Source organism: Tripterygium wilfordii, chromosome 17 (assembly GCF_013401445.1).
Source record: "Tripterygium wilfordii isolate XIE 37 chromosome 17, ASM1340144v1, whole genome shotgun sequence".
NCBI lineage: Eukaryota > Viridiplantae > Streptophyta > Magnoliopsida > Celastrales > Celastraceae > Tripterygium > Tripterygium wilfordii.
This window is the reverse complement of record NC_052248.1, coordinates 1,615,618-1,630,241: the sequence shown is the minus strand read 5'-3', so window position 1 is coordinate 1,630,241 and position 14,624 is coordinate 1,615,618. Positions and strand designations below refer to the sequence as shown.

Sequence of the window (14,624 nt, the reverse complement as noted above, 5' to 3'; positions counted from 1 at the left end):
CAAACCCTACAAATAACAAAATTTCAAAAATATCTTATTAACATTAATAAATGACCGAACCGGTCAAAACCGGTCCGGTTCTGACCGGTTCAACCGAAGAACCGGCCGGTTCAACCGGAAATATCCCGGTTCACCAATCACCGGTTTTGGCACCTCAACCGGACCGGACAAGTGGCCGGTCACCGGTTGGACCGGTCCGACCGGCCGGTCCGGTCCGGTTTTCAAAACACTGGAGATAATCATAATTACACGGTGATCAATATAATAACTTAAGATTTATAAGATATATATCTATGAGGAACATCTCAGCCTCTCGAAGAGAAATAAAACGGGCATTTTTGTCACTACGAGATTCAAATGTTTCCTTCTCATGTTTCCCTTCAACGGCGCAAAATTTGCGTTTCTTGCCGCCATATAACGCTACTGTTTGCCTTCTCTCATTCCCAAATACATCGATCAACACACATTCAAGAGAAATAGGAAACCCCATTTTATGATTTATTTTCTTGTTTGAGTTCGTCCTGGTTTTTGCTCAAAAGCGACATTGTCAGGTACGCTTTCCGTTTTCACACACTCTCTCTGTTTCTGTTTGGTTCCCGGGAAAATCGAGAACAATGCGAGTATAAGAGTATGTTGATACGGATTCATGTTTCAGAAACTGAACCGCAGGAGAGCAGGATTTTGTATCTTATTGGTTTTCTTTATATTTCTCTTGAGTTTTTCTCGGGAACCAAACAGGGGGAAGCTGATAATTGATTCTAGTTTTTATGACATTTTATTTAATGGATTTTAATCTTTCTGTCGTTTTTGTTGATTTATAAAGAACGAAATCCAATCGATGCTAGAGAATCATCTCAGATTGTGATTTTTTCAGGTACGTAAGATTATTTTAATCTAATTCTGCGTCCGGACTCCGGAGGCATCTGAATATTAGGATTTGATTTGCTCTGCAGTGCGGCTCTAATTTAGGTACATCGCCATTGCTCTGTCTCCATTATATTCTTAAGATTTTGGTTCCCTAGAATCGAATATCTTAACTCGTAGCATATCGTAAGGTCAATTGGTATGGATCCGATTGACTTCCAGCACACGTACAGTCTTCTGTGTCGCTTCCATCCCAGGCATTAAAGAAAACAGAAGACATATGCGTTACATTCTCGAGCCTTGACTGGTTTTCTGGGCATGTAATTGCATATATACAATGATGCGTATATGCTTATGCATCTGAACTCATACACATTCAGTTGAGCTGATACAATTCATATATGAATATATGTTTATTGGGGCAAATATCTATGCGTGTTTGAATGTAAACCTGTTTGTTTGTTAAGCTGTTGCTCCATGCATCGTACCTGTTGGTTTCATAGATAAACCATATGATGTGCGGCTCTACTTGAATTGTGTAGACTTGACTTGTGTTATTTTTCCCTTGCTTTTGAGTAATAAGCAGAAATCCTAAGCATCGTTGTTCTAAGATTCTGGTACTTGATAGCAGAAATTTGGAATGTTAACCTAACATATTCATATTTTTAAAAATTGGTTTCATCACAAAGAATAGCATATACCTTCCACTACCTTTTTCACATTAATACACTTAGCTTCTAACTTTTTCTACATTTATTTTAGGGTAAGACTTCTACTATTCTTCAAATTCAAGGAAACATATGACTAGCATTCAAGATATTGGTCTTTCAGCAGCTATCAATCTTTTGACTGCATTTGCATTCTTCGTAGCATTTGCAACATTGCGGCTTCAACCAATAAATGATAGAGTTTACTTCCCTAAATGGTACTTGAAGGGGATAAGAGGCAGTCCAACACACTCTGGAGCACTTGTGAGCAAATTTGTCAATTTGAATGCCCTATCATACATAAAATTTCTGAATTGGATGCCACCAGCTTTAAGAATGCCAGAGCCAGAGCTTAGAGATCATGCGGGACTTGATTCTGTTGTTTATAAACGGATTTACCTTCTGGGGTAAGTCTTCCTCTTGTTCTGTATCTTCTCTTTTCTTTAGAATTTTTGAGCTTTCTTGTTATCGTCATGGGATGCTATGTCGATGCTGAACTTTGTCTATGTTGTTCAGTATTTTTCATTATGTGTTTATCTCTTATACTTTTATATTACAGTTCCCTCTTTTATACTTACTGTGTACAAGAGTTCTCTCCTCCCCTTGACCTCCTTGACAACTTTTCTCTTTTTATTTTTTTTTATTATATCACTGCTCATAAGGTAACAAAAAATCATTTCCAAGTTCTTCTGAATAATTAGATTATTCAAGTACACTATTCTACCATGCAACGGATTCCGTTATAAAAATTACAAAGTGATTGGTGAAGGATTATTTCTAATAGCATAACCCGGACATGAGTCAACACATGTAATTCTATACACATACTAAACATCTAAGATGCACTATTTTCTAGATGAATATTTAATATGGTGACATTTGTATACAGGTTGAAAATTTTTGTACCGATAACTTTACTCGCTTTTTTCATCCTGGTGCCAGTCAATTGGACCGGAGAGACATTAGAGCGTGCCAAGGATTTAGTATTCAGTGATATTGACAAGTTGTCAATCTCAAACATTCCGCCAGGATCCAAAAGGTGAGATATAATAAACTGTCATGCCTTAATGTTTTCTTGTTAGAAGATGCCTCCGGACTTGAGAGTATTCTTAAAACGAAAATGTGGGTTTTCAAATTAACTTTAGGTTGGATTTTGTTACCATTCATTGGAATGCAATCTTATGCAAAATTAGGAATGCTGAAATTTTCTTTCGATAAGTCCTAGGTGTAAACTGTTGGATCTGCTTCATTGGGTCATATACTCATACAAGAGTTTGTAGCAGTTCAATTTTATCTTCAGTGAATATCCAGGATCTTATGCTTTGACTGTGAGTTTTGAACTTGCAAACTCACGTTGATTTTATTTGACGAAGAAAATCTTATGTTATGGCTTTCCAGGTTTTGGGCACATGTGGTAATGGCTTATGTCTTCACAGGTTGGACATGGTATGCTCTATACAAGGAGTACAAGACAATTGCCACAATGCGATTGCAATTTTTAGCATCAGCAAAACGTCGACCAGATCAATTTACGGGGGGTTTGCCAGAAATTTTCTTATGTTATTGTCTGTGAAGTTGACGTATGAAGGCATCTATTACTTGTTTAACTTATGGAAACTTTTCATTTGATGCGGATACTTAATCACTTAATCCTATTATTATTGTTATTGTCATTGTTAGGCAGTTCTCCTGCTGGAAAAATTATGTTTACTTCTCATTGAAAGTATAAGACATTTCAGAAGGAGGATTTTCAATTCAAGGACAAGATCTAGATTCTATACATAACCGCTTCTTAATGGGGTAGAGTTATTTATGTGTGGTAGGATGCTGTAGCATCAGTTGATGAGGTGGAAATTGGAACATCAGACTTGTCAGGATATAATGGGATTTACTCGTGGGAACTTTCAGATCAAGATGTGTATTGTAGACTAAGAGTTTGCAGAAAGAGTTCAATGGAAGTTTTAACATTGTACCTTGTCAAATGATGCTCAAAGCCTCAAACTATGTTTAAACTGGTAGTTATTTTGTTATGACGAATAAACTCTGGTCGGTCAATTTCACGCTTAAAAGTATACTTCATAAGACAAAAATAATAAGAATTACTTGGCCGAAAGCTTAGATGAACATAAGACTCTTTATACATCCAAAACATTTACTATTTTTGTTCAAAAGTAGTTCATATGGTATGTCCGAAGATAGTTTATTGACCAGGCTGTAACATAGATAGGCTGCTTTGCCAGTGGCCTAAGGACTGTAATTGCATTTCCACACCCCATAATGCATGAGGTGGAGTATGGTTGTGGGACCATTCGTTTCAGGTGCATGTGTAAATTCACTTATTGGAAACCAGGAAAAGAATAGATTGATCATCATTTGGGAACCACCTCACCAGTTTTGATGACATATTTGGCTGACTTTATTTCAGGAGTAATAAGTGTTGTATGGTATGTTGCACATTGTAATCTTACAAACAGGAACTATGTTGCTTCCACATGCTTGTTGCTATCTTTCTAACTGAAACTGGATCTGCCTACTTGGGTTGAGTTTGGGTTTTCTAATGTTTACCTGCTCCTGTTCTTTAGAAATTAGCAGAAACAGGTGAAATGGAGCGACGGTGAACTTAGCCCTAGTATTATTTCTTACTCTTCTAGGTCTGCAGAGTTGATATTTTTATATATTTATGAGATTCTTTTTTCTCTAGTCAGGATTTGCTTTTTCAGATTTTGATTTTAGTTTGTTCTGTTTATTGACCTCAATGTCTTTGGCAGGTTCTTGTGAGGAACGTTCCTCCAGATCCCGATGAATCAGTCAGCGAGCACAGTGAACATTTCTTCTGTGTTAATCATCCTGATCATTATCTCATGCATCAGGTATGCATTTTTATTTTCTGGTGTAAAAAATACGGATAGCACTTGCCTTGCTGTAATGTCCGAGGCGAATATGACATCACGACGTTAGGAATTAAGGTAATAATGATAAACTTTCCAGTTTGGCTTGCTGCCACCTTTATATTCCATCTTAGGCAAGCCATCTGAAACATTGTTGTTATAACAAGGTGATGTTTGGCACTGCTTACTCATACCAGCTTCCGCTTATTTTTAAAAATTTTTTCCTGCATTTTCTTTGTTTAGTAAATAAGTAGAAGTAGGTAAAAATAAGCAGTGCCAAACTCTAGTTAAGTAGCATACAGAGCAGAAAAATCTCAATCAAGATCGAGGGGAGGCAAGAGAGAATCCTTCTTGAGGTATAAGCACGAACATTTGTGGCTTATAAGTTTTGAACAAATTAGTTACCATAATTTGGATTATCTTTTGTTGTTATCATATTAGCTACATTTAGTTTTTACAGCGTATAACATCTGCATACAAATAATAGGTTGTGTGCAATGCAAATGATCTTGCAAAGTTGGTTGTGAAGAAGAAGAGTTTGCAGAATTGGTTAACCTACTACCAAAATAAAAATGATAGAAATCCTTCAATCAAGTCAACTACAAAGGTATTTCTCTTATCATTGATCAACTTTCGGTTTACTATCTTCATTGATATTCTTTTCTGAGAATGTCTACATTATTATTAGGTATCTGTGCCTCATTTTTTTTATTTTTTATCTTATGTAGACAAGATTTTGCGGTCTTTGGGGAACTAGAGTGGATGCAGTTGATTACTATACTTCTGAGATTGAAAAACTGAGCAAAGATGTAAGCTCTGATATTTTATTTCCAAGATTGCATCAATTGCAATTCTAGTTCTGTTCAATCTTTGTCTACGAAATGTATGAATAGACGGCAGAAGTGGCATATTGGCTGGCATGGTATAATTATTTGTTATAATTTCAGCAGCACAGCTAATAGAAATGATGCGAAATAGTTTTTTTTTTGTGAATGCACGACATTTTTGCACCTTAAGAGTGCGATCAGAGATCAAGTCATTCCTACCACTTATCTAGGCTGATTTCCATTTTTTGCTCATTCAATGAGGTTCTGATGTTACTTCTCTTTTCTGAAAAACAAGAAGCTATGATTTTGGTTTAATCTTGTTTGGATTTTAGAGACCAAAAAACATGATAGACTGTCTTTGACTGAACTGGTTGGTGAAAGAGTTTCTCATATTTAACATTCTTCTTGTTGACGGAGCTACATGGAGAATGCTTCCCTCTTGTGTATACTCTGTTTCCTTGTTTCTGTTTTTTGGTACCAAGTTGTAGTGACAGTGATGGTGGTTGTTTCCTTGTTTCCTCATTTCCCGTTCCAATGCTCATAATTTTTCATGAACTCACATCTGGTTGCTGTTTTAAAAAATCTGACAGCCTAACAGATGTTCAATTTACTTAGTTCTCTTGGTAAAGAATATGAAGAAAAAGAAAGTAAAGGCAACTATGCGACCAAACAATCCTATGAGTATTGTTTTCTTCTCATTCCCTGATGTATACAGATGACACTTTATTGCAGGAAGAGGCTGAAACAGCAAGGGTTCTATGTGATCCTAAGGCTATAGTTCCAGCAGCGTTCGTTTCATTTAAATCCAGATGGGGAGCACCTCTCTGTGCCCAGACTCAACAATCAAGTAATCCAACAATTTGGCTGACTGAATGGGCTCCAGAGCCACGTGATGTTTATTGGAATAATCTTGCAATACCATATATCGAAATCACCGTTCGAAGATTGCACACGGCTGTTGGTCTATTTACTTCTCCATTAATAACCCCACACTATCTAAATGCTGGTAAGTTTATCTTCTGGAGTCCTTTTTGAACACTTGTTAACCTACAAAGACGATCTAACTTAGAGTTAAATGCCTCGTGTTAAACTAAAGCATTAGAAAATGAAATTGACTTTTGTTGCCTACTGACACAGTGACACCTAGAACCCATTAACAATTGGCATCTTATTTTGCTGTTTTCGAGTTTGAGGTAATAAAATTGAAGCAGTTGTTGTTTTTTTATTTTTATTTTTTTTTTTGCAGCAAGTCCATCGAGTCTTTGATACAGGGCTTTCTTCCAGGGATTGCGCTGAAGATATTCCTTATTTTACTACCAACAATTCTGATGACAATGTCCACAGTAGAAGGATTCACGTCACTGTCATCTTTGGAGAGGCGATCTGCTGGAAAGTATCATTTGTTTATACTTGTCAATGTGTTCCTTGGAAGCATTATCACTGGAACAGCCTTTCAACAGCTTAAAAGTTTTCTTAATAAGCCCCCAACGGAGTATGTTGGTTTAATTAGTTGTTTATTAAAAGGTGCTTTTATGCATGTTATTTTTTCCCAGGTAAAATATTACAAGAAAATTTGATAAAGGTAATCTAAATTTATTTGGCACATCGTAAAATCTGAACAAATTACACTAAAATCAAGTTGTGGTTATTGAAATGCTCTCAGCATCAATTATTTTTTTATGATTTTCTGAGTCAAATTACTCGTGAGATCAACGCAACAGTTTTGTTGGGATTTAATGCACATTATAAATTCTCTTTTCTTTTTATAGGGAGCTGGATTAGATTTGATCTTTTTCGTTTCATTCTCCATTTTTTGAACTGAATCTATTTGAGCTGCAGGGATAACCTTTGATCTGAATTATTATCGATGCAAAGTCCTTTTTTTTTTTTTTTTTTTCCCTTCCTTTCTTCCTCTCTTGGGTGTCTTGGTTCGAATTCATCATGGTCTATATGGGTCACTGGCTTGCGCATCTTTGTTTTCTCATGGGTAAGTTGTTCTTACGTAAACTGACATTGAGACAATCAAACATGACACTTTGTGCTGCACTTCCAGGATTCCAAGAATCGTTGGTGAGTCTATCCCAATGAAAGCCACTTTCTTCATAACCTATATAATGGTTGATGGCTGGGCTGGAATTGCTGCCGAGATCCTTAGACTGGTACCATTAATCATGTTCCACCTGAAGAACTCATTTCTTGTTAAGACTGACCAAGATAGGGATGAAGCGATGGATCCTGGTTCCTTGGCCTTTCCTACATCCGAACCTCGGATTCAATTTTACTTCTTGGTGGGATTCGTGTATGCTGCTGTGACGCCCATACTTCTTCCTTTCATCGTTGTCTTCTTTGCTTTTGCCTATTTGGTATTTCGTCATCAGGTATCATAGCTTATGCAAGTCGCTGCCATGCTTTCAAATTTCAATATTCTAATAGTTGTGAAAGATTTAATAAGGGAACTTAACTTAAATGCAGGACTTACATCCCTAACTTACACGACATAAAATATTTATGTTCTTTGTAACATTTATGCCTATCATATATGATTTTCAGTGTGCCGTAGTGCACTCTTCTTTGTATCTGCGGCCTATCACACAATTGACCATTTGTTTATTGGTATTAAGCAGTAGTAACAAACTTTCATAGTTGATTGAAGTTCAGCTTCCAAAATGTATCCACAAGGGTAGTACAATGGAATAGGCAGAGATTCGTTCTTGATATTAGATTCAACTTTTGGCAACTTTAAGGACCATAAATTCAGTGCATTGCAATGTATCAGCCATTACCACTTGTTTTCAGTCCGCACTCTGTATTTTAGTTCCCAAAATTGGCAAGTCCTTGATTTGGGCAGTAAAGGCATTGAGCAGTATCATATTTCAGACTGTTTCAATTATTTTTGGGACTGCTGATGTTATTATTTTGCTCCCCTTTTTCAGATCATTAACGTCTATGACCAAAAATACGGGAGTGGGGCTGCTTTCTGGCCAGATGTGCATCTACGCATAATAATTGGTTTGGTAATATCTCAACTTCTTTTGTTGGGATTGTTGAGCACAAAAAAGGCTGAAGATTCAACACCATTTCTTGTGGCTTTACCTATTCTTACAATTTGGTTCCATAGATTCTGTAAGGGGCGTTTCGAATCTGCATTTGTAAAATTTCCATTACAGGTGAGTATCAAATTATCTTTTGGGTTGAGAATTTGTTACAAAGTTGACAGTGTTACTGAAACTAAAACAGTGTTTTATTGACTGATGGTGATCTCTAATTATCACTTGCTTTTCATGATAGTGAGAAAGAAGTGCGTAAAAACTGAAACATCCCTTGGTTGTTGACAAACTTATTGTGTATCTGAGATTGTAACAATAAGCTGTTGTATTTAAAAAGCATTATGCAAAATATTTCGAGTTGAGATTAAGGCAAAAAATGCCTTTGTCATGTACTCTGAACCAAGTCAAGAGATAATTTAAGAGTGTTACTATTAGATCATACTTTCTAGATTAACCGTCTTCTGATGCAGAGAGATGACACAGTACATACTTTGCATATGCTTTGCTGCCAAATCTGATTGAGGAATATTTTGTTTCTGTTTCTTTTTAATTTCCTTGGATTGTTTGTGTGTGTGTGCATAAGCTATGCTAATCTTTATCTTGTAACCGATGACAGGATGCAATGGTAAAGGACACTCTTGAACGGGCTACAGAACCAAACCTAAACTTAAGACTTTACCTTCAGGATGCATACATACACTCAGTCTTCAAGGGTGGTGAACTGGACAGACCACAGGAGATTGGTGAGGAAGATAACAGCCCACTCGTGCCAACAAAGAGGACTTCTAATAAGGGTAGTAGTAGATATGGTTCTGATGTCGGTTCTGAAGCTGGTTGTTGAGACCATTATTTAGCTAGTTTTAGTGTTTACTTCTTTTCATTTTTTGATTTTTACATGGAGGAAACATGTATTTGCTTTTTAGTCTCTGAAATGGATAGGAGTTATCAAAGCCTCTTTCAAGCCATCCAAGAGGTATAATGGTTTTTTTTTATAGCTTTCATCGAAGATTTTATATTGATAATAAAGACCGAACTCTGATTTAGAGTTTGAAGATTGTTAATTCAGCTCTTGAAGTACTGAGCAGCTACCTACCTACTTCGGGATTCAAGAAGGCCTGTAGCAACATGAGGGAGGCTCAAAGGCTCAAACCAAATACAAGAACATGAAGTAGTCGACTAGACTATGGCTTGGGTTGGCTGAGTGTCCCTGCAGTAGACAGACTGGATACTGGTAAACAAACTGGGCGCTGGGTAGTGTAGACTCCATACTGATAAACATACTGGACAGTGATGACTACTGCAGTGATTTCTACTGCAATGGCCTTTGTTCGGGTTGGGTAGTTCTTAGGTTGTATTAAAATCTAAAAGTATTGGTTGCCCATAAGTTACTCTTCCTCGGTTCTTAGGTTGTATTAAAATGTTATATGTACAACAAATGCGGTCCCATAAAATCTAACAGTAATGTTATATTTTTAACTATGGTACAGTAAAAATGGAGTGTATTTAGTTTTTTTTGGGTGCAAATAATGGGTTAAAATATTATATATGTCCTTAGACTATCACATTTTTCTTAATTATATCCTTAAACTATTTAATTTCTTCGTTCTATTCTTAAACTTTTGTTTTACACATTATTTCTATCCAGAGTCAACTTTCCAATGTTGACTTTGACAAAAATACTGAGATGCCAACTAAACGCCGACGAATATTACACATGGCTTGATGACATGGACAAAATAAAAAAATTTAAATTCATTTTTTACACCCATGAAATTAAAAAAAAAAACAATAAATCTAAACAAATCTATGATATTGCTTTCGTCTTCAATTAACAAAACCCCAATCCCATCAAGAACATCAAGAACAAACTGAGGAATCAAAACCAAGAATCTGAAACAAAGGAACCAGTTCATCCTTTGTCCAAATTTCTTTGCAACAACTTCTGTTTACACAAGCACTTTCCCTGCAACAAGATCTATGCGCACAAGAACAAGTGGAATGTCATGATGTACGGCGACGGGAAGCACAAGACCATCGTCCAAGCTGCAGCACTTACTTTGAAGTGACAAACCTATTAGGGTCCCCAAGCCCAAACCTTGCCGCATAGTTGCAGGTGGAAGCAAAACAAGTTCTGCAACCATGGCAAAAGAAGTCCTCCAGAAGCAAACATGAAAACACAGGACTACCTTGGTTGCCTCTTTCGTCCGTATGAACAACTCTATAAGAGATCAACTGACAACTCTATAAGAGATCAACTTCGACCCAAATCAAACTTCGAAGTCAGATCTGGATCGATCCCCTCCGGATCTGTATTTTGCCAAATCTGACATGGTTGAAAATTAGTTTTTTATGACGTGTAAAATTAGTGAATAAAAAAATTTAAAAATATTTACATGTAAGCATTTTGCCAGGGTCAACACCGGAATATTGACTCGGAATATAAATGATGCACAAATTGATAATTTAAGGATATAAATGAAAATTTTTATAGTTTAAGGATAAAATTGAGAAAAATATGATAGTCTAAGGATATATATAATATTTTAACTGCAAATAATGTTAAATCATTTTTGACATTCCTAAGCCGACGGTGACGTAAAGTGTGTGAAAGACATTGCTGGTAAAACGCAAGTGTTTGGCACCGTTTTTGGCTTTGGTCTTCAGTTAAATCATTCTCAATCACCTTCAGTGTTTGTGACGTGTGCGGTCCTTAGAAAACCTATAAAATCCGATGGAAACAGAATTCACTCTCTCTAATGCTCATGCCAAACAAAATTCACACTCGCTTCTCTCTCTAATCATCTTTTTTAGTGGCTATGAGAGTTCCGGCTCGATTCAACTTCTCGCGCTTAAGAGAAATCAAGTGATGTAAGTTCAAATCCTTCTCGTGATTCTCCTTCTATGAATTCTCCTTTTGATGTTTTGATGCATTTGTTTCTAGAATTCGCTCAATTAGTTATGAGTTGGTTTCGATGTTGCTAAACTTGTTGCGCATTGAATTTTATGATATTTTGATTTATACATTCATTCTCACTCTTCTGCTGATCTCCTGCGTTGGTTTCTTGTTTAATTTTTGTTGGTTTGAATATTAGTAGTTTGGCATCTTTTCGTTATCAGGCGTTAAGAGTGCTCAAGTTGTAATGTGTAAACATACAGAACCAAAATCAGAAATCCCTGATGTAACCTAATGTCGAAAGATTCGTGGAAGTTATTGTTTTTGCTTCATTCAGTTAACCCCCTTTTTTGGTTTCAAAACAGAACAAAATTTTAGGTTTGTAGGGGAATATCTGCTTGCTTGCAAGTGACACCATGCTTCCTTGCTCTAAATAAGCTGCTGTAACGTGGAGAGATGGTGACTCTTTGTCCATCTATTTTGATGCGACCGTGCTTTTTGGACTCTGGATTTATAGAATCACCTAAACTAACAGCTGCTACCAATTTCTTCCATGGAGGCAAAATGCGGCATGCCTTTGAGAAAGTAGGTATAGAAAGAAAGCTTGTGTATGGAGAAGTTTTGCAATGTGCCATTAGTTCTCCATATCAGAATCCTAGTTCACGATTGCTTGCTTCATCAAGAATTTCTGTCGAGGAAACTGAACAGTTATTTGCTACAAGTACTAAAGTTGAAGAACTTAAAGATGTATCAACTTACCTATTTAGGACAGAAGTTGGTGGTCAGGTGAAAGTTTCTGTTGAAAAGGAAAACGTCAAAAAATATGTTCTGTATATCGAGGTTTCACCTATCCAAGAGACTAGTAGAGACAAAAGAATGGTGCTTATTTGGGGAATATATAGATCTGATTCATCGTGTATTATGCCTCTGGACTCTCAGCAATCGGCTTCTGATCCTGGAACTGTTGAAACTCAATTCTTTAAATATTCTTTAGATAAGTTTGTTCTTGAACTGGAGTTTGAAGCAAAACATACTCCTTGCTATGTCTCGTTTGCGCTGAAGTTTCTGTCAAACACTGATACAGAAGGCTCAGAAATCAGGAACCATAAGAAAGAAAATTTTTGTGTGCCAGTAGGTTTTGGTTCTGGACATCCAGCTCCATTAGGTCTTTCCTTCCCGGCTGATGGTTCCATGAATTTTGCTATTTTTTCAAGAAATGCAAAAGGTGTGGTTCTTTGCTTGTACGATGACAAAACAACAGACAAACCGGCTTTAGAACTTGATCTAGATCCTTACATAAATCGATCAGGTGATGTCTGGCATGCCTCATTGAAAAGTGCTTGGAATTTTTTGAGCTATGGGTATCGGTTCAAAGGAGTTGTTCTTCAGGAAGATTTAGACAATGCAGAATGTGTTCGTTTGGATCCATATGCCAAAATCATTGGAATTTATCAGGAATCTAGTTTGGCTGTAAAATATCTTGGACTATTATCCAATGAACCTGCTTTTGACTGGGGTGATGACATTCGTCCTAACACAGCAATTGAGAAACTTATGGTTTATCATTTAAATGTGGTGCGTTTTACCAAAGACAAGTCTAGTCAGCTGCCTAGTGATGCGGCAGGTACCTTCTCTGGTTTGAGTGAGAAGTTGCACCATTTCAAAGATCTTGGCGTGAATGCAATCTTGTTGGAGCCAGTGTTTCCATATGGTGAGAATAAAGGACCATATTTTCCTTGTCATTTTTTCTCTCCAATGAACCTGTATGGCCCTTCTGGTGGTCCTGTATCCACCATTACCGCAATGAAGGAGATGGTAAGGAAGTTGCATGCTAATGGGATAGAGGTTTTACTGGAAGTTGTTTTCACCCACACTGCTGAAGATGGAGCATTGCAAGGCATTGATGACCCATCCTATTATTATGCGGACCAGGTTGCTGAATTAGGTTCGTTAAATGCTTTGAATTGTAACTATCCCATTGTCCAACGGTTGATTTTGGATAGTCTTCGGCACTGGGTGACCGAGTATCATGTTGATGGTTTTGTTTTCATAAATGCTTCCTCTCTTTTGAGAGGGTTTCATGGTGAATACTTGTCTCGCCCTCCACTGGTTGAAGCAGTTGCTTTTGATCCATTACTCTCAAATACTAAGATCATTGCAGATGCCTGGGACCCCCAAAACGTGATGCAAAAGGAAGTCCGCTTTCCTCATTGGAAGAGATGGTCAGAAATAAATACAAAGTTCTGCTATGATGTAAGAAATTATCTGAGGGGTGAGGGTCTTCTTAGTAACCTTGCAACACGGCTTTGTGGCAGTGGCGATATCTTTTCAGATGGGCGAGGCCCAGCTTTCTCTTTCAATTTCATTTCCAGAAACATTGGACTGCCCCTTGTGGACTTGGTCAGCTTCAGTGGTGGTAAGCTAGCGCCGCAGTTAAGTTGGAATTGTGGGGAGGAAGGACCTACAAATAAAACTGCTGTGCTGGAAACAAGACTTAAACAAATCCGTAATTTTCTATTTATTCTATATGTTTCACTGGGTGTTCCTGTCCTTAACATGGGCGATGAATTTGGGCAAACTTCTGGCGGTTCCACTTCATACAAGGACAGGAAGCCTTTCAATTGGAATGCTCTAGGAACTGGTTTTGCTATTCAAATCATGAAGTTCATTTCATTTTTGAGTTCGTTTAGAACGAAAAGAAGTGACCTCCTCCAGAGAAGGGACTTCTTGAAAGAAGAAAACATCGACTGGCATGCTAGTGATCAGTCTCCACCAAAATGGGAAGATCCATCCTGCAGATTCCTGGCCATGACATTAAAGGCTGACAAAGAAGAGAGTGAATTGAGCTCGCATTCTAAAGGTGATGTTTTTGTTGCCTTCAATGCAGCTGACCATTCAGAGAGTGTTATTCTTCCCCCACCTCCAGAAGGGATGGCGTGGCGGCGTCTGGTTGATACTGCTCTTCCATTCCCTGGGTTCTTCTCGAAAGAAGGTAAGCCTGTCCTTGAGCAGATGGCAGGATTAGTTACATATGAAATGAAGTCTCACAGCTGCATTCTATTTGAAGCCAGCAACCCTAGCAGTTAAAAATCCTTCTTCCCTTATTCTCTTCAGTACCAATTTTGTACCTCCATTAGGCGCACGTCCCTTGTTTCTTTCGTTTTCTGCATTGCCAACTGGAACTGCATTAGCTGCAGCCTCTTCTGTATATTCATCCTCCAATAAAAGATGGAAGCAAGGCCAATATTGTCTTTCAAAAGTCGGCTCTTTTTCTTCTTCTTCTTCTTCTTTTTTTTTCTTTTTTTCTTTTTTCTTTTTAAATTTTCTTTTCACGCATCTTTTCTTTTTATTTTCAGTAAATCCGTGAAAAAAAAGAAGGTAGATTTGTAAAAGTGCCA

The 14,624-nt window shown here is 37.3% G+C and overlaps 2 protein-coding genes and 1 long non-coding RNA gene across 3 annotated transcripts; all 3 read left to right on the top strand.

The window, feature by feature from the left end:
• The first annotated feature begins 313 nt into the window (after positions 1-313).
• LOC119982592 lies at positions 314-1,960 on the top strand. The gene is made up of 3 exons (XR_005464429.1): positions 314-551; positions 875-969; positions 1,627-1,960. It is a non-coding gene; the product is annotated as an uncharacterized LOC119982592 (long non-coding RNA).
• Positions 1,961-5,031: 3,071 nt separating this feature from the next.
• On the top strand, positions 5,032-9,303 carry LOC119982672 (CSC1-like protein At4g02900). The gene is made up of 9 exons (XM_038826159.1): positions 5,032-5,066; positions 5,193-5,268; positions 5,877-5,933; positions 6,019-6,292; positions 6,434-6,479; positions 6,533-6,778; positions 7,340-7,664; positions 8,220-8,453; positions 8,950-9,303. The coding sequence occupies exons 1-9, from the start codon at positions 5,032-5,034 to the stop codon at positions 9,172-9,174; spliced, it is 1,518 nt and encodes a 505-aa protein (XP_038682087.1). The 3' UTR covers positions 9,175-9,303.
• Positions 9,304-11,048: 1,745 nt separating this feature from the next.
• On the top strand, positions 11,049-14,339 carry LOC119982591 (isoamylase 2, chloroplastic). Its single transcript, XM_038826060.1, has 2 exons — positions 11,049-11,201; positions 11,592-14,339. The coding sequence occupies exon 2, from the start codon at positions 11,683-11,685 to the stop codon at positions 14,311-14,313; it is 2,631 nt and encodes an 876-aa protein (XP_038681988.1). The 5' UTR covers positions 11,049-11,201; positions 11,592-11,682; the 3' UTR covers positions 14,314-14,339.
• Positions 14,340-14,624: the final 285 nt, after the last annotated feature.

Coding starts and splice junctions, on each gene's coding strand:
- LOC119982672 (XM_038826159.1), top strand. CDS start 5,032: ATGATAGAAATCCTTCAATCAAGTCAACTACAAAG. Junction 6,779..7,339: donor CTTAATAAGCCCCCAACGGA/GTATGTTGGTTT, acceptor CTGCACTTCCAG/GATTCCAAGAATCGTTGGTG. Junction 7,665..8,219: donor ATTTGGTATTTCGTCATCAG/GTATCATAGCTT, acceptor CCCCTTTTTCAG/ATCATTAACGTCTATGACCA.
- LOC119982591 (XM_038826060.1), top strand. CDS start 11,683: ATGGTGACTCTTTGTCCATCTATTTTGATGCGACCGTGCTTTTTGGAC.